This window comes from Microtus pennsylvanicus, chromosome 3, assembly GCF_037038515.1.
Source record: "Microtus pennsylvanicus isolate mMicPen1 chromosome 3, mMicPen1.hap1, whole genome shotgun sequence".
Taxonomy (NCBI): Eukaryota; Metazoa; Chordata; class Mammalia; order Rodentia; family Cricetidae; genus Microtus; species Microtus pennsylvanicus.
The window spans coordinates 14,410,376-14,431,719 of record NC_134581.1 but is presented as its reverse complement, the minus strand read 5'-3'; the positions used below and the strand labels follow the sequence as shown (position 1 = coordinate 14,431,719).

General features: G+C 45.6%; 1 protein-coding gene across 1 annotated transcript; it reads left to right on the top strand.

The window, feature by feature from the left end:
- Positions 1-204: 204 nt before the first annotated feature.
- Spink8 (serine peptidase inhibitor Kazal type 8 (putative)) lies at positions 205-20,158 on the top strand. Its single transcript, XM_075964576.1, has 6 exons — positions 205-280; positions 4,226-4,309; positions 10,758-10,813; positions 12,473-12,594; positions 17,616-17,658; positions 19,895-20,158. Exons 2-6 carry the CDS (start codon positions 4,243-4,245, stop codon positions 19,925-19,927), a joined length of 321 nt encoding a protein of 106 aa, XP_075820691.1. The 5' UTR covers positions 205-280; positions 4,226-4,242; the 3' UTR covers positions 19,928-20,158.
- Positions 20,159-21,344: the final 1,186 nt, after the last annotated feature.

Sequence of the window (21,344 nt, the reverse complement as noted above, 5' to 3'; positions counted from 1 at the left end):
GTATGTAATCTTGTCTGTCTTAGAACTCACAGTATAGACCAGGCTAGCCTTGAACTCACAGAGATCTGCCTACCTCTGCCTCCCAAGTGCTGAGACCAAGGCACGCACCACTACACCCCTGGCTTGTACTTCTTTATACTTTTGAACTTCACAGCTCACTGTCTTCACTACCAGGAACTGTCCTCTGCGACAACACCTACCTCCTGCCAGTCTTGCTATTTCCTCGTCACCTAAAAGCCAGTCAGCCAGTTTCTCAGAGCAACCACAGGAGCCACAGCAGGTAACGTGAACTACCAATTGGCAACTTTTTTAGAATGAAAGAGTTGTTTTATTATTCACTTTTATTCAGGGAAGTCCTGGGCTAAAATTACCCAACTAGACCATTTATCTGGGAAGTGTGCAGGATGAAGAGAGTAGCAAAATGTACTGGATACCGAGAGTAGCGTGTGCTCTAGCTGTCTCTATAGTGTGAGTGAGTGTTTGCTACCAGCTCTCTGGGTTTCGTTTTGGGAATTTCATTGGTCACTAACTATGAACACCAGAGCAATGCATGATCAAAGGTTAAGTGTGGCAGTGAGTGTCTGGGATTCTGTCCCTTTCTTTTCTTACCATCTGTTGACTTACAGGTCACACCCCAGAGGCAACTGCAACTTTAGAACAGTTCATTGAAAATCTCTTGGCACTTATTTCTTCATTTCACAAATATATTAGCCATCTCTGGTATCTTATTAACTTTGGGTTTAAAAATCCAGTTTCTTTTGTTGTTAAACAGTGATATATATATAATATAGATATTATATATAGTTGTATTTGATAATGTGTAAAAGGTCGTCCTTGGGCACAGCGGCACATTCCTTATTTAGCCATAGGCGGTGTGTCTGGAAGTCTCTTCCCCTGTTTCGGAGCTGTGTCTGAGCCTTGATAGTTGGGCCCTTGCTGTAAGGCAGTTGTCTCCACAGTTCTTTCCCTCCAGGCTGGCGTGACCTGCTCACTTTGCAGTAAACAGGGATGGAAAACAGGTTTCGGTCTCCTCTTCACTGCTCCAAATGGGGCTTCAGAGCAAACACTAGGAATTTTCCTCAGAAATGGACCCCATAAAAATTTACCTTAGCTTCCATGAAGTCTGCTGAAATCACACTACCCTTACTCTGCATGTCAACTGGCTTTGACGTTACTGTTTCTAGTCCAGCCTGGGAATTCTCACTGCCGATGTGATTTCGGCCCCCTTTCTCCCTTCTGCGGGGCCTGAGAGATGGGAACCCAGTTTTTGTCGCTGTTTTGGAAGGCAGTTCCTGCGGATGTGCTGCAGTGACTGTCACCTTGCTATGCAGTGTCCGTGGCACACTGTTCCTAAGGAAGCCACTGATCGGGAAAAACCGCAGGCTCCATTAGAACTTCATTGTTCACAGGTTAAAAACCCCATCTTGCATTAGAACTTCACCGTTCAGCCGGGCGGTGGTGGCGCATGCCTTTAATCCCAGCACTCGGGAGGCAGAGGCGCGGATCTCTGTGAGTTCAAGGCCAACCTGGTCTACAAGAGCTAGTTCCAGGACAGGAACCAAAACCCTGTCTTGAAAAATCAAAAAAAAAAAAAAAAAAAAAAAAAAAGAACTTCATCATTCATAGGTTCCCAGCAAGCAAGGTATGTGTGTTTAGTGAGTGGCATACGATCATCCGTTTGAATGGAAGGAGGTGTCTTGTGCCTCTCAACGCAACAAAAGTTGCTCTACTTCTGGCTACAATCAGACGACAGACGACAGTCTGAACACTAACGGTCTTCAATATCCTTTAGAATTTCTCTTGCCTAACACCACTCCGCCATTCCTTTTAGCCACTCTGACACCAAAAGAGAAACTAGTAGGCTACTCCCCCAGACACCTATTCTGTCCTCTGAAACCAATGTTGAGAATGGAAAAACAAAGAAAACTTCTTGGAGTTTTGTTGCTCTTACAGAAGCACTACAGAAAGTGTGTCTAAAACCACAGAAACATAAAAATATAAGCCTGTGCTCACAAAGAGGTGGGCTTAAGGAATCTGCTTAGATAGATTGCTGGGGAGGCACTGGAAAAGCTGACAAAAGAAGACACGGAAATTGGATGCAGACCTGTAATCCCATACTGAGGCAGGGGGATTGTCAGCCTGAACTACAAATGAGTTCAAAGTTAGCCTGGGCTACAAAGTGAGACCCTGTCTCAAAGCAACAAATAAACAAAAAGCTGCAGTAATGGCTTGGATGTGATTTGGGGTATATGAAAAAGGGTGAGTGACCAGAAAGACTGACAAAACCAGGCTAAAAAGAGGTTCTATAGACATTTATCGTACGGGGCTACTGAACTATAGTTATGCCATCTTGCGGAAATATTCCTAAGAACACTGTCATGACTACTGTCCTATAGATGTGAAGAAATGCTATGACCAGGCAGTTCTTATAAGACAAAGCATTTAACTGGAATTTGTGTAAGCTCCCACGCTTACTTACGGGGCCAAGGTCACCTGACATGGCCACAAGAAATGAAATCAGACCAGGCTGGGGGGCCACAGCACAACCGAGGCTGTGACATTTTTATTGAGAGCAGTCAGACTTTTTGTACCTTTATCAGAAACAGAATATAAAGGCTATTGCCAGGATCAATGCTGTTATAGTTGCCAGGATACTATGAAGTTTGCAAGTCACACAGGGTACACAAGATTAATGTTTAATACCCATCACGTTTCCATGTTCCCTTGACTTCCAAGGAAACACACAGAGAAACTCAAAGTGGCCTGAACGCTTCACTGCCTGAGGGAGCACATTGGTCTCTCAGGACCTGGAAGGCACATTCTGCCCCAGGAACCACGGTCTCTAACCTGAAAAACCTGTGACCCATGCCTCTCAGGACAGCTAGGCCAACCCAACTCCATGGTTCCCTGCAGGCTTGCTTATGAGTTCAGAGATTTAGGCTATTTTCATCACGGCAGGGAGCGTGGGGTAACACAGGTAGACATGGTTGTAGTAGGGCTCTCTCGTCTGCTGCCAGCCCCAAATGATGACACAGAGACTTATTATTAATTATGAAAGCTTGGCCTTTAGCTTATGTTGTTCCAACTAGCTCTTATGACTTAAATTAACCTGCTTCTATTCATCTGCGTTCTGCCAGGTGGCTTTTACCTCTTTTCCATTCTGTGCATCTGACTTGCTCGGCATCTTGCTGGTGTGTCCCTATGAGGTCCTCTCTCTGCCCAGAAGTCCAACCTAACCTCTCCTACCTAGTTATTGGCCCTTTGGCTTTTTATTAAACCAATTGCAACAACACACCTCACACAGTGTAAACAAACATCCCACAACACATGGTACTGGAGACAAAGCTGAGAATTCTACAGTGGGCTCCTCAGGCAGCAGGAAGAGAACAACATCGGGCCTGACTTGGGCTTTTGAACCCTCAAAGCCCACCCCCAGTGACACATGTCCTCAAAACAAAAACAACTACTCCAACAAGGCCACACTTCTTAATCCTTCTCAAGTATTGCTAATCCCTGATGACTAAACATTCAGATATATGAGCCTTTGGGGCCATTCTTATTTAAACCACTGTAACAGGGCCCCAGACTTAGGAGACCCTGAGATCTTAGCACAACTGACTCCATGATGGAAGTACTGTTTAGGCTGTAAAACTCAGCAGGTAGAGAGTACGACCTGCCAAAACTAAAACAAAGGTCTAATCCATCAAAGTCCATAGCTAAGGGAAAGTCTCTAAAAGTATTATCCTTGCTTTTTAGCTTCTGTGGTTTGGTCTTATGCAGGGTTCTTGGCAAGCAGTTGGTGAGGGGGGCATCCAGGGTGGTCTGCTTCTCTGACACACAGGCTGATATCATCTGTATGACACTGGACGTCCTGGTTCTGTGACTCTAACGCTACCGAGTAGAATGACTTATGAGTCATGTCGCTGCAGTTCCTGTTGCAGCAAGGGTGATTACGCAGCTGCTTGTTAGGATGCAGAAGGCCTCTCTCCCTCGGAGAACAGGGGAGACAGCAAACAGCTGCTGTTCTCTACACTCGGGGACCAGGGACATGGAGAAGCCACTCTCCTCCAGGATAGAGCTGATAACATTCCCTGGCGCTGTCTTTACCCCTGGGGTTGCTTCAGGCAGGGGTGTCTTCCACTGCTGAAACCACTGCAAGCTGGAGAGCAAAGCCAGACCTGCCTTCCTGGTTGCTGTCGCCCAGTGACTGTGCTTCCTTCCACAGGTCTTCCTTCTCTCACCATGAAGGCGACCTTCTCAGCTGCCCTCCTTGTTCTAGCCATCTCAGCGTGGACTTCCTTCGCAGTTGGTGAGTTACAAGTTCTTGCTCTGTCCACATTTTCTGCAATCGATTTAACCTCTGGAAAAATTAGCGGTGCAAGTGCCATGTAGAGCCATCATTCATTCATGTGCAGTGTTGGAGACTTACCTAGAGCCTGCGCGCACTGTCTAAGCAGTGTGCCATGGAGCTACGTCCCCAGTCACCTTTTAGATTTATTTGATCATTCATTCCTCATGGTACTGATGAAGCTGAAATCCAAAGAAAGGAGTCACACAGTGTTGCTAAGTATCAAAACCTGCAGTTGAATCCCAGCCTTTCAAATCCAGAACCACTGACTTTTCCAATACTAGGTTATCAGGAGGACATTCAGCCCTAGGAAGCAATCATTTCTGTGGTCATATCTGTACATATCTCAAACCCAAAAAGAGCTTCAGTAGGCTCTAGAGAAGGGGATTCTGATATTCTTCTGGTTAATGATTGACCTTTTAATTTTTAAGATTTATTTATTTGTTTGTTTGTTTATTATGTATACAGTGTTCCATCTGCATGTATGCCTGCACACCAGAAGAGGGCACCAGATCTCATTACAGATGGTTGTAAACCACTATGTGGTTGCTGGGAATTGAACTCGGGACCTTTGAAAGAGCAAGCAGTGCTCTTAACTACGGAGCCATCTCTCCAGCCCCCATGATTGACCATTTTTAAGCAAAAGCGGCATTCACAGTTAACTGTAGAGTTGAGGACCCTTATGCATTTTTTTCCTATTTAAGATCCCCAGTGTCGCCGGGCGGTGGTGGCGCACGCCTTTAATCCCAGCACTCGGGAGGCAGAGGCAGGAGGATCTCTGTGAGTTCGAGACCAGCCTGGTCTACAAGAGCTAGTTCCAGGACAGGCTCCAAAACCACAGAGAAACCCTGTCTCGAAAAACAAAAAAAAAAAAAAAGAAGATCCCCAGTGTCTCATTCATCTTTAGTCTCATATTTTCCATAACTACTTTCTTTCAAACTGACCTTTCTCCAGCAAGATTCACACCTTTAAAAGCTTTGTAAAAACCTGAGTGTTGCTGGGCGGTGGTGGCGCAGGCCTTTAATCCCAGCACTTGGGAGGCAGAGGCAGGCGGATCTCTGTGAGTTCGAGGCCAGCCTAGTCTACAAGAGCTAGTTCCAGGACGGGCTCCAAAGCTACAGAGAAACCCTGTCTCAAAAAAACCAAAAAAAAAAAACAAAACCAAACCCTGGGTGTTGGGGGAAGGCCACTTGTCCCTTCCCAGCCGCTTAGCCCTGAAATAATCACACAGAAGCTGTATTAATTAAATCACTGCTTGGCCCATTAGTTCTAGCTTCTTATTGACTAATTCATATATTAATTTAACCCATTTCTATTAATCTGTGTATCACCATGTGGCTGTGGCTTACCGGGTAAGGTTCCGTCTGGCTCTGATGGGGCTACATGGCTTCTCTCTGACTCTGCCTCCTTTCTCCCAGCATGCCATTTAGTTTTCCCCATCTAGTTCTGTTCCCCTATAGCTCTGCTATAGGCCCAAAGCAGTTTCTTTATTTATCAATGGTAATCAGAGCATACAGAGGGGAATCCCACATCACCTGAGAATGATTATTCATGTCTTTTATTTTATTTTATTTTATTTTATTTTTGGTTTTTCGAGACAGGGTTTCCTTGTAGCTTTGGAGCCTATCCTGGAACTAACTCTTGTAGATCAGGCTAGCCTCGAACTCACAGAGATCCGCCTGCCTCTGCCTCCCAAGTGCTGGGATTAAAGGCGTGCGCCAACACTTCCCGGCTGATAATCATGTCTTGAATCTCTCCTCTCCCTTCATATCCAGCAGAATCCTGTCTGGAGGGAGCTGGGCACACTCATGTCCACAGAGCCTCACTTTTCATTCACCCTTCAGCTACTGACCGCACTACCCACATCCTACCTCGTGTCCTTCTGATGAATGTTTCAATCCGTGGGTCCTGCAGGTAAACAGGCCCTAAGCAAGGAGACCCGCAGGCAGGGCAATAGTATACCCTGGCTCCTGCTTCCCAGGGACCTGACTACTGTCGCTGCATGGGTCAAACAAGCCCTACTCTGCCACCCTTAGAAGGAGTGACCCTGTCACGTAGTTGACGTCACATATCTCTCACTTTCTTTTCCTGGTCATACAGCATAAGCCACATACTAAAAGTATTTACTAAGCCTGCTTCTTCACAATGCAAAGCCTCCCTTTCCCTCACAAAGAGACACTGAAGCTTCTTGCTCAGATCTTCAGACCACCTCTGTGTCTGCAGATTGTTGAGGTGTTAATAAATCTCTTTCAGGCAGACAGCGGTGGTGATGCCTTTAATCCCAGCACGGAGCACATCAGACTAAGAGTTCATACTGCATTCAGAATTGCACGGCCACCACGGAGACAGTTTGGGAATAGGTGGTGTACCAGCTGTTATCTAGATGGGTGCTATAATTTGTTTGCTTTTTTGTTTGTTTGTTTTTTTGTTTTTCGAGACAGGGTTTCTCTGTGTAGCTTTGGAGCCTGTCCTGGAACCAGCTTTTGTAGACCAGGCTGACCTCAAACTCAGAGATTCACCTACCTGCCTCTGCCTCTGCCTCTGCCTCTGCCTCTGCCTCTGCCTCTGCCTCTGCCTCTGCCTCTGCCTCTGGGATTAAAGTGTACATATGATTGCAGACATGTGGTCAAACCTTCCTTTCTGGGACCACCAGTCCACAAATAATGACATAACGACATTATTCATTAAGAATGTTTGGTCATGGGGCTGGAGAGATGGCTCAGCGGTTAAGAGCATTGCCTGCTCTTCCAAAGGTCCTGAGTTCAATTCCCAGCAACCACATGGTGGCTCACAACCATCTGTAATGAGGTCTGGTGCCCTCTTCTGGTCTGCAGGCATACACACAGACAGAATATTGTATACATAATAAATAACTAAATAAATATTAAAATAAAAGAATGTTTGGTCGTTTGCTTAGCGTATTCCTAACCAGCTCTTATAACTCAAATTAACCTGTTTCCACTAAGCTATGTTCTACCATGTGGCTTTTCCTTCTCTCCTGTTTTATACGTCTGACTTGTTCTGCATCTCATGGCATGTCTTGTGAACCTAGATTCATCTCCAGTTCCTCTCTCTTTCCCTGGAAGTCCCGTCTATTCTCTCCTGCCTAGCTATTGGCCATTCAGCTCTTTAATAAACCATTCAGTAGGTGTCTTGGCAAAGAGACCTCTTCACAGTGTACAAGATTATCCCACAACACAAAGATGCTTTGGATTGAGTGTGTAAAGTAGTGGAACTCAGCGTCTTTTGTGGCACTCAGTATTATTATTATAGACAACTTATAACTTAAAATGTATTTTCCTAAACAACTAAAGAAAACACAGGTAGGGGGTTTGAGAGTGGCTCAGTTGCTGGAGTGCTACCCTAGCATGCACAACGCCCCGGACTCCATCCCTAGCACCACATACACTGGGCACAGAAGCGCACATCTGAAATACTAGCACTCAGGAGGTAGAGGCAGCGGGCTTAGATGTTCAAGGTCACCCTGGGCGACACACTAAGCCTAGACTACATAGACCCTGAAGAAAGAAGAAGGAGGCAGGGCAGGCCATCTAGGAGAACAAATGGAACTAGCTGTCAGAGGAGAGGAGGAAAGAAAAAGAATGGAGTGTAGGGGTAGCCCCTGCCAATCACCTTACTTGTAGGGTGGTGTAGCCTGAGGATATTTTTTACTAATAAATATTGCTGGTGTGCTCTCCCCTGTCCCTTCTGCTTTCCTGTTCTCTGCTGGAACTACGGGTTCTGTGAATCTTTCCTTAAATTAAAGCTAAAAATATTCTTATAATTTCTGTCTGCCTTTATTTACGCCATACACTTGGCGCCCAACGTGGGGCTTTTTTGCCCCCGCCCCTGAGCGGCCCAGGATGTAGGCTTGAATTTTAGTTTGAGAGAGCTGCACGCCCCAATTTTGCAGCCCTCTGCCTGGGTCCTAACAACACAGCACTCTCCCAGCCCAGCTGCCAAGCGCCCCGCTGCTTTTTAGTACATGACTCGGGCCCCAGTACCGAGTCCGAGATACAGCCGCAGCTCGGCAGAACGGCGACTCGGCCATGCACACCATACGCCGATACAATGGAGGGTACAGGGAAGGATGTTGTCAAAGAACTTCCCTTTGATATTTATTTTACTTGCATGAATGTTTTGCCTGAATGTGTGTATGTGGGAACTGGCACTGTTCATACATGCAGTGTGTTTGAGCACTGCTTTCATATGTGCAGTGTGTTTGAGCACTGCTTTCGTACGTGCACTGTTTGAGCACTGCTTTCGTACGTGCACTGTTTGAGCACTGCTTTCGTACGTGCACTGTTTGAGCACTGCTTTCGTACGTGCACTGTTTGAGCACTGCTTTCGTACGTGCAGTGTGTTTGAGCACTGCTTTCGTACGTGCACTGTGTTTGAGCACTGCTTTCGTACGTGCACTGTGTTTGAGCACTGCTTTCGTACGTGCAGTGTGTTTGAGCACTGCTTTCGTACGTGCACCGTGTTTGAGCACTGCTTTCGTACGTGCAGTGTGTTTGAGCACTGCTTTCATACGTGCACTGTTTGAGCACTGCTTTTGTACGTGCACTGTGTTTGAGCACTGCTTTCATACGTGTACTGTGTTTGAGCACTGCTTTCGTACGTGCAGTGTGTTTGAGCACTGCTTTTATATGTGCACTGTGTTTGAGCACTGCTTTCATACGTGCACTGTGTTTGAGCACTGCTTTTCTACGTGCAGTGTGTTTGAGCACTGCTTTCGTACGTGCACTGTTTGAGCACTGCTTTCGTACGTGCACTGTTTGAGCACTGCTTTCGTACGTGCAGTGTGTTTGAGCACTGCTTTCGTACGTGCACTGTGTTTGAGCACTGCTTTCGTACTGCAGTGTGTTTGAGCACTGCTTTCGTACGTGCACTGTGTTTGAGCACTGCTTTCGTACGTGCACTGTTTGAGCACTGCTTTCGTACGTGCACTGTGTTTGAGCACTGCTTTCGTACGTGCAGTGTGTTTGAGCACTGCTTTCGTACGTGCACTGTTTGAGCACTGCTTTCGTACTGCAGTGTGTTTGAGCACTGCTTTCGTACGTGCACTGTGTTTGAGCACTGCTTTCGTACGTGCAGTGTGTTTGAGCACTGCTTTCGTACTGCAGTGTGTTTGAGTACTGCTTTCGTACATGCACTGTGTTTGAGCACTGCTTTCGTACGTGCACTGTTTGAGCACTGCTTTCGTACGTGCACTGTGTTTGAGCACTGCTTTCATACGTGCACTGTTTGAGCACTGCTTTTGTACGTGCACTGTGTTTGAGCACTGCTTTTGTACGTGCAGTGTTTGAGCACTGCTTTCGTACGTGCACTGTGTTTGAGCACTGCTTTCGTATGTGCACTGTGTTTGAGCACTGCTTTCGTACGTGCACTGTGTTTGAGCACTGCTTTCGTACGTGCACTGTGTTTGAGCACTGCTTTCGTATGTGCACTGTGTCTGAGCACTGCTTTCGTACGTGCACTGTGTTTGAGCACTGCTTTCGTACGTGCACTGTGTTTGAGCACTGCTTTCGTACGTGCACTGTGTCTGAGCACTGCTTTCGTACGTGCACTGTGTTTGAGCACTGCTTTCGTACGTGCACTGTGTTTGAGCACTGCTTTCGTACGTGCACTGTGTCTGAGCACTGCTTTCGTACGTGCACTGTGTTTGAGCACTGCTTTCGTACGTGCACTGTGTTTGAGCACTGCTTTCGTACGTGCACTGTGTTTGAGCACTGCTTTCGTACGTGCAGTGTGTTTGGGCACTGCTTTCAGAGGCCAGAAAAAGGTGTCAGGCCCCCTGTAACTGTAGTTACGGATGGTTGTGAGCCACCCTGTAGGAGCTGAGAACTGAACTTGGTTTTCTGCCAGAGTAATACGGGCTTTTAACTGCTGAGCCATGTCTCCAGCCTCACAGAGTATGTAAAAAAGTCTTTATGCACCCAGTACTGCATAAAATGAATATATACAAATTTTAAAAATGTTAAAAATGATGAGGGCTGGGTGGTAGTGGTGCATGCCTTTAATTCCAGCATTTGGGAGGCAGAGATAGGCGGATCTCTGTGATTTCGAGGCCAGCCTCATCTACAGAGCGAGTTCCGGAAACGGGCTCTAAAGCTACACAGAGAAACCTTGTCTTAAACAAACAAACAAACAAACAAACAAACAAAAAAGACAAGAAACCTAAAGCTTTTGGAAAGTTATTTACCCATGAAGCATGAAGGGCATGGCCAGGTCTCTACTTCACTAAGAGGTGGGAGCCTTCTGACTCTAGAGGCCAGCCTGTGCTAAAGGGCTTGGATGATGGAATGGGATGCTCTTGAATGACAGGCAAAGCCACCATCACCTAGCCTTTTCCCTGAGGACACAGACAGGGCAATAACTGTCCCATGTGTTTGCTTTTGTCTTCCAGATTTCTCTCTCCCTATGAGCCTTCACGTGACCGATGAGGTCTTCCGGGAGACAAAGGTGAGCTCCACTTCCCAGGTTCCCAAGAATAGGAATGAAGAGTCAGTTTCCCTCCCAGGTCCCCGGGAGGTGGGGAGCAGGAGGGGCTTGCCTGGGAATACCACGATCATAAGAGAGTCCCAGCGTGTGTGCAGCTCATTTGGTTGTCCCTGGGGATTCTTCCTATACATTACTCCAATCTGCAAGCCTCCTGTAATAACCACCACTAAATGCATGAGGAAATTATGGTTCAGATTCAGGTTGGTCCCAGTCAGGTGGCGGTAGTGCAAGCCTTTGACACTCTGTCGCAAGACAGAGGCGAGGCTGGCAGGTCTCTTAGTTCAAGGCCAGTCTGCTCTACAGAGCATTCCAGGACAGTCAAGTCTACACAGACAAATCCTGTCTTGAAAAACAAAAACAGAATTCAGGTTGGTCCCACGCTGCTATGGACATTCTTTCTGTGGTGATATCCAGGACTTGTGTATGCCACCCTCACTCCAAACCCTGTGATGCCTTCTCTGTCAGCTCTACATCTTACCCTTGTGACAAGTTTGAGCACAGACTGTAAGTCATTCACCAATGCTCATAAGCAATTCCAATGTTTTCAGGCATGATGGCACACACTGTTAGTCCCAAGACTGAGGAGGCACAGGTGAGAGGTTCTCTGTGAGTTTGAGGCCAGCCTGGTCTACGGAGTGAATTCCAGGACAGGCACCAAAACTTCAGAGAAACCCTGTCTCAAAACAAACAACAAAACAAAAATAATAATAAAATAAAATAAAGAAAAGGAGGGTCTGTAGAGATGGCTCAGCAGTTAAGAGCACTGGCTGTTCTCCCAGAGGACCCAGGTTCAATTCCCAGCACCCACATGGTATCTCATGTAACTCCAATTCTGGGGTATCTGATGCCTTTATACCAAATACACATAAAGTTAAATATTTTTTTCTAAAAAAGGAAAAAAAACAACAAAAAGAAAATTGAAAGAAGAAATCTCCATTTTTAGAAATTATTTTTTTTTCTTAAAATTTTATTTTAATTTATGTGTGTCTATGCGGATGTATGCCACATATGTATAGGTAGGTGCCCATGGAGCCAGAAGAGAGTCCTGGATAGCCTGGAGCTGGAGTTACAGGCAGCTTTGAGCCATCTCATATGGGAGCTGGGACCCAAACTCTGTTCCTCTAGAAGAGCAGCCAGTGCTGAGTCGCCTCTCCGGCTCCAGAGACGCCTGTTTGGAAAGACATTTCCCAGCTCTTGCTCTCCACAATTTGTGGTCTGTCCAACCCAACAGAGACTTCTTCCTCAGAAGGACCTGGTGGGAGCCTGGGGAAGGCACATCTGCAGTCATGCAGGTGTCAATGGCAAGGACCAGGAGAAATGCGGAGAATCCAAAGCCTGTTGTCTAAACTCCTGGCCTAGCCGGGCAGTGGTGGCGCACGCCTTTAATCCCAGCACTTGGGAGGCAGAGGTAGGCGGATCTCTGGGAGTTCGAGGCCAGCCTGGTCTACAAGAGCTAGTTCCGGGACAGGCACCAAAGCTACAGAGAAACTCTGTCTTGAAAAACCAAAAAAACAAAAAACAAAAAAAACAAAAACAAAAAACTCCTGGCCCGGTGTTCCTTGTGCCATCCCTGCCTGTTACCTGTAACAAAGGACCTGGCGGTGTTATGTCTCACTTCAGGACTTGTGCAACAAGAACATCAGGAAATGCTGGATGCTTTCCTACTTCAAGCCCAGCGAGCCTATATGTGCCAGTGACCAAATTACCTACAGCGGCGAGTGCCATCTCTGCTCCAGAATTCTGTAAGTCTCCATTTTGTTATTCCCTGCCTCAGCCATTAGCTCTTCTCTCTTTCATTAGCCCCTCCCCCACTACCTGCTTCTCCATTTCTTCCCTTTCTCCTCCTGCTCCCCAAAGCTGAATGGCTCACCTGGCCAGAGAACAGCCTGGTGAGGAGAGAGGCCGGTGACATGACTCCGCAGGTAAAGGCACTTGACACCAAGCCTGAGACTGGAGTCTGAGCCATGGTGGAAGGACAGATCCTACACTCCAAAAGTTGTCCTCTGACCTCCACACAATACCACAGCACACACAGACCCATGCATAATACAGACCCTCCACACAATACCACAGCACACACAGACCCACGCATAATACAGACCCTCCACATAATACCACAGCACACACAGACCCATGCATACACACAAGCACACACACGTACATAAATCTGAAGAAAACAGTTCTTAAAGAAGAGGAGGATGAAGGGAGATGGCAAAAAAGGAGGAAGAAAATGTAGAGAAGGAAGGGGAGAAAAATGGGGAGGAAGAGAGGGGGAGGAGGAGGAAGAAGTTAGGTAAGGAATTTTCCCAATGAATGGTTTAATGCTCTTTAAATGAATATTATTCCCCAAAACAACTTTTTTTTATTGATAAAAGAAGAATAAAGAAAAAAAAAACAAATTTCCACCTCCTCCCAGCCTCCCATTTCCCTCCCCCTCAAAACAACTTTTTTATAAAAGTTTTATTTATTTATTATGTATATAGTGTTTTGCCTTCATGTATGCCTACAGGCCAGAAGAGGGCACCAGATTTCACTATAGATGATGGTTGTGAGCCACCATGTGGTTGCTGGGAATTGAACTCAGGACCTCTGGAAGAACAGTCAGTGTTCTTAACCTCTGAGCCATCTCTCCAGCCCAAAACAACTTTTTTTTTTTAATGTTCATCCTGTCAGTGGTTTAGTTTGGGTCCAGTGGCATTTAGCTTTTGGTAACACCTGTGCAAAATGCCCAACTCTTTGGTCCAAGGCACAGAAGTCTGCATTAAGGAACCTACAAACAGAAATGGTGGAATTCTCACACAGAAGCTGTTTTCTTGAGGAAGGAAATCCATATCTTGTGTAATATTCCCCAGTTAAGCCAATATTTTTTGTTTGTGTGTTTACTTTTTGGGGTTTTGTTTTGTTTTGAACACAAGGGTTTTTGTGTAGCCCTGGCTATCCTGAAACTCACTTTGTAGACCAGGCTGGCCTCGAACTCTGTCTGTCTTCTGTCTCCTAAGTACTGGAACTAAAGATGTGTGCCACCACTGCCTGGTCCCCAGTATCTTAAGAGAAAAGAAGAATAACATGAGACTGGTCAAACATTCACCCTTGTTTTAGTCTTCTTTAAGAAAAAGAATAATCTTGGTCAGTATGAGAGACGTTTGGCCAATAGGAATCAGCCTTGTTTGATGTTCTTGGTTGTATAAATAAGAAAGTTTACACTAAGAGCCCATAAAAGAGTTATGAAGCACATTTGTATGTCAGCCTCAATGACTGGCACAGATAACTGCCAGTTGGGGGGGGCGGAGCGCGGGGGGGGGGGCGCGGTGGGGAGGGGGGAGGGGCACGGCACCACAAACCATATGCAAACTCACCTCTGCTAGAGTAAACAAAATTAGGGATTGGGGAAATGGCTCTGTGGGGAAGTGTTTGTGGCCCCAGCATGAACCAGAGTTCAAATGCCCACCACCCGACCAGGCTTGGCTGCTTGCATGCCTGCAACCCCAGCGCATATGAGTAAAATCCAGCTGCCAGTCAGTTCCCGGAAGGGAGCCCCTGGCCTGGTGAGTAGGAAAAGGGAAGCTACGGTATTTGGTCTTGGGATCTGACTTCTGGCAGATCTGACAGGAGGCAGTGATAGCCTTTAGGAACCTGATATCCTCAGGGGTGGGTTGGAGGTGAGCCCTAACAAAATGAAGTAGAGCTTTGTTATTAGGATGAAAGAGCTGATGTAGGTAGGACAGGATCTGTTGGGTGTCAGATGTCTGTGAGAGTGTGGGCTGCACTGTAAGAACTCCCCGAGGTGACTGAGATAGATCTGGGCTCTGGAGTGCTGCTGTCTTAGCTGCTCTGTCAGCCCGATTATTTCCCTTGGAAACAATGGAACTGTCGGACTGGTGAGACCAACAGTGAATAATTCCTATAGCTTTAGGGAGATGGGAGGCTTTTAATAGGTTCATAATATAACCTGAGTTAGCTATGGATCCTCCTTTTGTCGTAAGAAGCCCACGCTCCTTCCAGATAGCTGCGTGGGACAGGAGGATATGAAACACATACTTAGAGTCTGTGTACCAGGTATAAGTGGCCTGGGACAGTTTGCCCTCCTGTATATGTGAGGGGTGGGGCTGTAGATCATCTAAGGTCTCTATGCAGGAGTGGAATGGGGAATCATTAACATTAGGTTGAGGTAGAAGATTTGAGATATTAAGGGGTGGACAGCATTGAAAGGTGAGGCTAGCATCTTCTACGAGCACCACCTGGAGGAAAAGGACTCGGGAAGAGGGTAGGGTTTGTAAGCCTTTGTAAGTTAAGAGGTTGGACAGATTATGGTGAGAGAAGACTGTGGTGGGTGCTCCAAAGGTTAGTTTCTTTGACTCATGAATAAGAAGCTCAGCAGCTGCCAAAGCACATATGCAGGGTGCCCAGCCCCGAGTGGTGAGGTTCATCTTCTTTGACAGGTATGCTACAGGCGCAAAAGAAGGTCCCAACTGATGTCCTAAGACCCCAAGGGCATATCCCTCCTTTTCTGCTACATAAAAAGAAAAAGGACAAGTTAAATCTGGAAGATGAAGAGCTGGAGCCTGGATAAGAGCCCGTTGGAGTCTCTGGAAGGGTTTGGTAACAGGGTGGAGAAGGGGCTCATGCAGGAAGCCAAGAGCTGCTTCGTATAGGGGACGGGCAAGGAGAGAAAAGGAGGGGATCCAGGAACGCAGGAAACCGGCCACTCCCAGGAACGATAAGACCTCTTCTTTGGTGGAAGGAACTGCAAGAGATTGAATTAGTTTTTTTCTGTCCAGAGTGATAGCCAGGAAGGAAGGAAGGAAGGAAGGAAGGAAGGAAGGAAGGAAGGAAGGAAGGAAGGAAGGAAGGAAGGAAGGAAGGGAGAGAAGAAAGGAAGGACAGAGAAAATAGTATATATTCCCTCGTTCTTTAAGTGATCACTGCTATACAAACTATACCTTTGCCCATTTCACACCAGTTAACACAGGCATAAGTATTGTACACCCGTTAACATAGGCATGACTATTGTATACCAGGTTAACTACTGTTATTTTCTTTTGATTCTGGAGAAAAAGGTGTACAAATAAAAAATACATTTCATTGTCTTTTCTAGCTTCGTAAGAACTGCCCACTATGGTTCTCTGTTTCTTCACAGAGATTCAAGTTTGTCTGTTTCAGCTGAGACAGGGTCTCGTTTAAAAAAGCAGTTGTAAGCTGCCCTCGAATTGCTGTGGCCCAGCCTGGCCTCAGACTCATAGCCTCCTGCCTCAGTCTCCTGGGGGCTGTTTACAAGTATGTACCACTACCCTTGACTTTCTGTGTGCGAATTCAAGTTTCTGTCTAGAATCCTTTTGTTTAAAAAATGATCACATATTATTTATTTAGGGAAGAGAGTTTGTACATGCCACAGTGCACGCATGGAGGTCAGCAGCCTGCAGGAGCTGACTCCCTCCTTCCCATCTGTGCGTTCTGGGGATAAGCTCAGGTTGTTGCCTTGGCAGTATGTGGGTTTACACGCTGCCGGTCTCAGCAACCCTGTTGAGAGAGTTTTGGTCCTCTAGGTTTTTTTTAAGCTTTTCATTTTTGAGAATTTTAAGCATAAGTCATATTTACATCCCTCTTCCCTCTCCAACTCCTGTGTGTCTGTCTCCTCCCCAGTCCCTTTCTTGTATGTAAATGAGAGAACGGAGCAGACTCCTGAGACTAAGCAAGCAGTTTCCGAGAGAGCCGCGAACAAAGGGCAATTCATCACTGGTGCCCCTGACAATAGGGACAAGGGAGGATGGTAGTTTTTTATGGAACTTCTCCAGGACCCTAACACACACACACACACCCTACTTATGTTTGCTTATGTTTACTTGTGTCTAGGGCTGACAACTTGGGCTGGGATAACCTAAGAAGGGCTTCTTCCTGGGGAAACCAATCCCCATCCTCCCTGTAACTCATCATCTAGGGGTGGGGACTTGTGAGCCTCCCCCACCCACGTTGCCATGGTAACTGGTGCAGTCATCATGCAGGTCTTGTTTCCCAGCAATATGGTTGCCTGAACCAGACTAGTTGGGAGACCTTTGATCACAGAATGAATGTCTCTACTTGGAGGTCTCCTGAGCTGTTTCATTTCTTCACCAGTCACTTTAGATAATTGTGTTTCTGTGAAACTTTGAGTGTCATCTAGATTTCCTAATTCATTGATATACATGTATTCAGCGGTATCTTAATCTCTAAGATTGTTTTATTTATTTGTTTGTTTGTTTGGTTGGTTTTTCAAGACAGGATTTCTCTGTGTAGCTTTGGAGTCTGGCCTGGAATGCACTCTATAGACCACGCTGGCCTCGAACTCAGATCCGCCTGCCCCTGCCTCCCAAGTGCTGGGATTAAAGGTGTGCGCCACCACTGCCCAGCAGATTGCTTTATTTTTAATTGTGTGTATGTGTTTGTGCACATACACACGCACATGCATGTACACATGTGCACATACACACATGAGCATGAGACATGTAAATGCAGGTGCCTATGGAAGCCAGGAGAGGTCATTGGATCGCCTGGAGCTAGAATATAGGCTCATCCTCTTCTGACCTCCATGGATACACAGACATACATGCAGGCAAAACACACATACACACAAAATAAAAATATACATTATATATACTATATATATATATATCCACTGTTATTAACAAAATATTTCTTGGCTTTGCCTAAGACGACCAAGAAAGAGTTGGTCATGATTTATGGCATCTAACAGAACAAAAATAACCATTTCATAATATAATTTTTCCAGATACGAAAGCAGAACCATAGTTAAAATGCATGATGGAGAATGTGTAAGTAAAATCTCTCTTGTTTTTTCAGTTTTGAAAGTAGACCACAGATATTTAACAGCTCATTGTCAAGGATTTATGAACGTGAGTTGTGTGTGTGTGTATGTGTGTGTGTGTGTGTGTGTGTGTATGTGTATGGTTTCTGCATGAATATTTGGGTATGCACACACGAGTGTACATGTGGAGCCCGGAGCAGCTGCCAGGGATCTTTCTGTGTGTGACTTCTTTATTCCTCTGTCCTGTTGCCTTGAGACAGGATCCACCTGCTTCCATTTCCTCAATGCCACTTAGAGGGACACACAGTCACGTCGAGGTTTTCACTTGGTACTGGGAATTCAAACTCAAGTCGTGCATTTGTGCAGCATTTTCTCTTATTCCCTGAGACATTTCACCAGCCACGGTTACCAGGGATCTGTAACAGTTGTTAAGAAAATCATCAAAATGCACAAAGGGAAAAGTAGTGGTAAAATAAATTCCATATATCGGTCATGCCGATTTTTAAAAATGGGGGGTGATGGCATATGTATTTCCTCTATTTTTCTTTGTGCTTGATGAAGAATTTCCACAGACTTGGACATATCCTTCTCCCCAACATTCTCCAGAGTGCATTGCTAAGTTGGTCATTTCTTTATATAACTCCATTGCTGTTACAACATCTAATTAGTTCTTTAGCATCTTTTTTGTTTTGTTTTGTTTTTCGAGACAGGGTTTCTCTGTATATCTTTGGCTGTCCTGGAACTCACTATATAGTTGGCTAGCCTCAAACTCACAGAGATCCGCCTGCCTCTGCCTCCCAAATGCTGGGATTAAAGGCGTGTGCCACCATGTTTGGTTTCCTTGGCATCTTCTAAAGGCATCTTCAAATGTTCCCAAACTCTAAAAAATAACAATTAGCCAATCTAGAGCAAGGTCAGAACCAGCCTAGCAACTCAGAGAGATGCTGTGCATGGAGTGGGAGAATGGAAGGGAAGAGGGAAGCGGGAAGAGAGGAAGACAGCTATTCTTAGACTAAAGAAAAAGAAAGTCCAGCATCCTGGCTATAGAGCTAGCCTGATACACAGAGAAACAGAAAATAAGTATATGTAACCAAGCCTAAAAACCAATGATAAGCTAAAAGAAATCTAAGCCTACAAGCTTGATATGAGCAAACAGATTCTGATGTCTTACCCTTGAGATTAGAGACAGGTCAAACAAGTTACCTCTGCTGTAAGACCCTGTTTCTAAAACAGAAAATCGGAGACAGAGAGTGTGCACTTGGTTTTGTTCTCGGCCTAATTGTAAAATGTGAAAGCTTCTCAAATGCTCTGGAATAACGGGACAAATTCAAATTGAAACAGTAGTAAGATGCCAATTTCCTGGCTGCCAGAAAAAGTCAGAAGTCCGGGAAGTATCCAGCTGCTGGAGACAAGGTGTCAGTATTCTCACAAGCTCTGGGAACAGTGAGGGCTTAATGTCACTGTGGAGGACAAATCTCACATGTTTTAGACAATGCAACAAATGATGTGCATATGTATTGTATGGACCAGAATTTCCTAGAAGATGGCAAAGAAATTTTCTCATAGTTTTGCAAAGTGACTTAGAAGTCTATGGCAATGTTTATCATGGTGTGAAGCAAAAGAAAATGGATGAATGAATGAATGAATGAATGGCAGTTCCTCCCCACACAGACTTGCACAAATTCCCTATATATACAGCATACAACAGGGGGAGGGCTGGTCCTTACACCTATCCCAGCTCTTTTTCCTGCCTAGTATCACATCCTTTATTTGCTGTTATCTCCTCCCCCAGCCCTCTCACAAGACCTTTAAAGGCACAGCTCTCAGCTATGTCTCACATTCAAACAAGCAGAGGTCTGGAGAGGTCATATGATTCACTTCAAACCCTCTGGGCTGAGAACTGATGGGGCTGTGTTGAGAATGTGGGGATCTGTTTCCCATTCTGTTCTTCACACAACCCTTGGTCTATCCCCTGAATGGCACACGTTTCTAATCTAATGCCTCTACCTTCCATCTGCTCTGCTGGAGCGGCTCCCCCAATCACAGGCACCCACACCCTCTGCTCTCTTCTCTGCCCACATCTACTCAGTTATCTTTTCATCCTCAATAAATCAGAATGTCTCTCATCAGCCTCAGTTCAGGGGTCAGCATCCTCCTGGAGTGTGGGTTGTACGGTTTTCAGACAGTAGTTTTCTCGTAATTTCACTGACTGCAGTGTCTCTAAGCAAATATTTCTCTTACAGATTTACTCCAGGGAAGACTATGGACACAATTAAAAGTTACTGAATCCTCAGACAGCCAAGTGAAGCATGAGGCTGAGTCTTCAAAGACACCAAATTTGGGGGACAGGGGCTGGACTTTCTGGTACAGTATTTGCCTCGTATGTATGAAGCCTTAGTTCAACCTCCAATGTTTGGAGGAAAAAAAGAATAGCTCATTAAGAAATGGATCCTGGTGGTAAAAGGTACTTGGATCAAATTCATTGATTTGCTTCTTCAATAAATGATTCTCAGCATAAGCTTGGTCAGTAAACATTTTCCCAGTTAATAAGAACCTTTTCTTTTTTTCTTTTTCATTTTTCTCTGTAGCCCTGGCTGTTCTGGAACTCATTATGTAGACCAGGCTTGAACTCAGAGATCCACCTGCCTCAGCCTCCCTAGTGCTGGAAAATAACATGGGCCATCAGCACTCAGCAAGACCTTTTCCAAGACATCAGATATTCTATGTCCTCACCCCTCCATATTTTCACATAATGACCACATAACCAATGAAATGCAAAGTGAGGGAATAAATAGCTCAGTAGCAGCAATATTTGGACTTTGGTCATAATTAAATTGGATATTTGTCCTGTGAACCCATATAGCTCTCAGCATGTCTCAAAACAACTATACCATAAGAGGGATTCAGATTTTAATCAAACCTGGCCCTCTGGAAGAGCAGCAAGTACTCTTAATTGCTGAACACCTCTCCAGTTCCAAAGGTTTTATATTTTTTAACTTAATATGCATTGGTGTTTTGCCTGCATGCATGTCCGTGTGTGGGTGTCAGATCTTGGAGCGACAGACAGCTGTGAGCTGCCATGTGTGTGCTGGGAATTGAGCCCTGGTCCTTTGGAAGAGCAGACAGTGCTGTTAACTGCTCAGCCATCTCTCCACCCCTCGTTTTTATTTTTAAATTCTGTGTATGTGTCTAAGTGTGGATATGCGCAGGTGCCTACAAAAGCCAGAGACCAGGCTGGCCTCGAACTCACAGACATCCATTTGCCTCTGCCTCCCAAGTGCTGGGATTAAAGGCGTGCGCCACCACCGCCCGGCCAGTCCCTTATTTGTGAGTGCACGTGCACATCACAGCACTCAAGTGGAGGTCAGAGTGAGGGGGAGGGACGATTCTCTCCTTATACTATATGGATCCTGGGGATTGTACTCCAGCCATCAAGCTGGGTAGCAAATGCTTTTCCCTACTAAGCCATCTTGCCAGCCCATTATCAACCTAGGTGACTTTTCCCAATTGAGTTTAGACTCACAAAACTATCATGAAGACTGAAAAACTATCATGAAGCTTCCTGAGTCCCAGTAAAACTGAATCAAAACTTTCACCTTTTCCTAATTATCTTCAGATCCACTGGGGGCTGGGCAACATGAAGAACTGAAAACTAGGGCAACATTTTGCCTAAAAGCCAGTAGAGTCTGGACA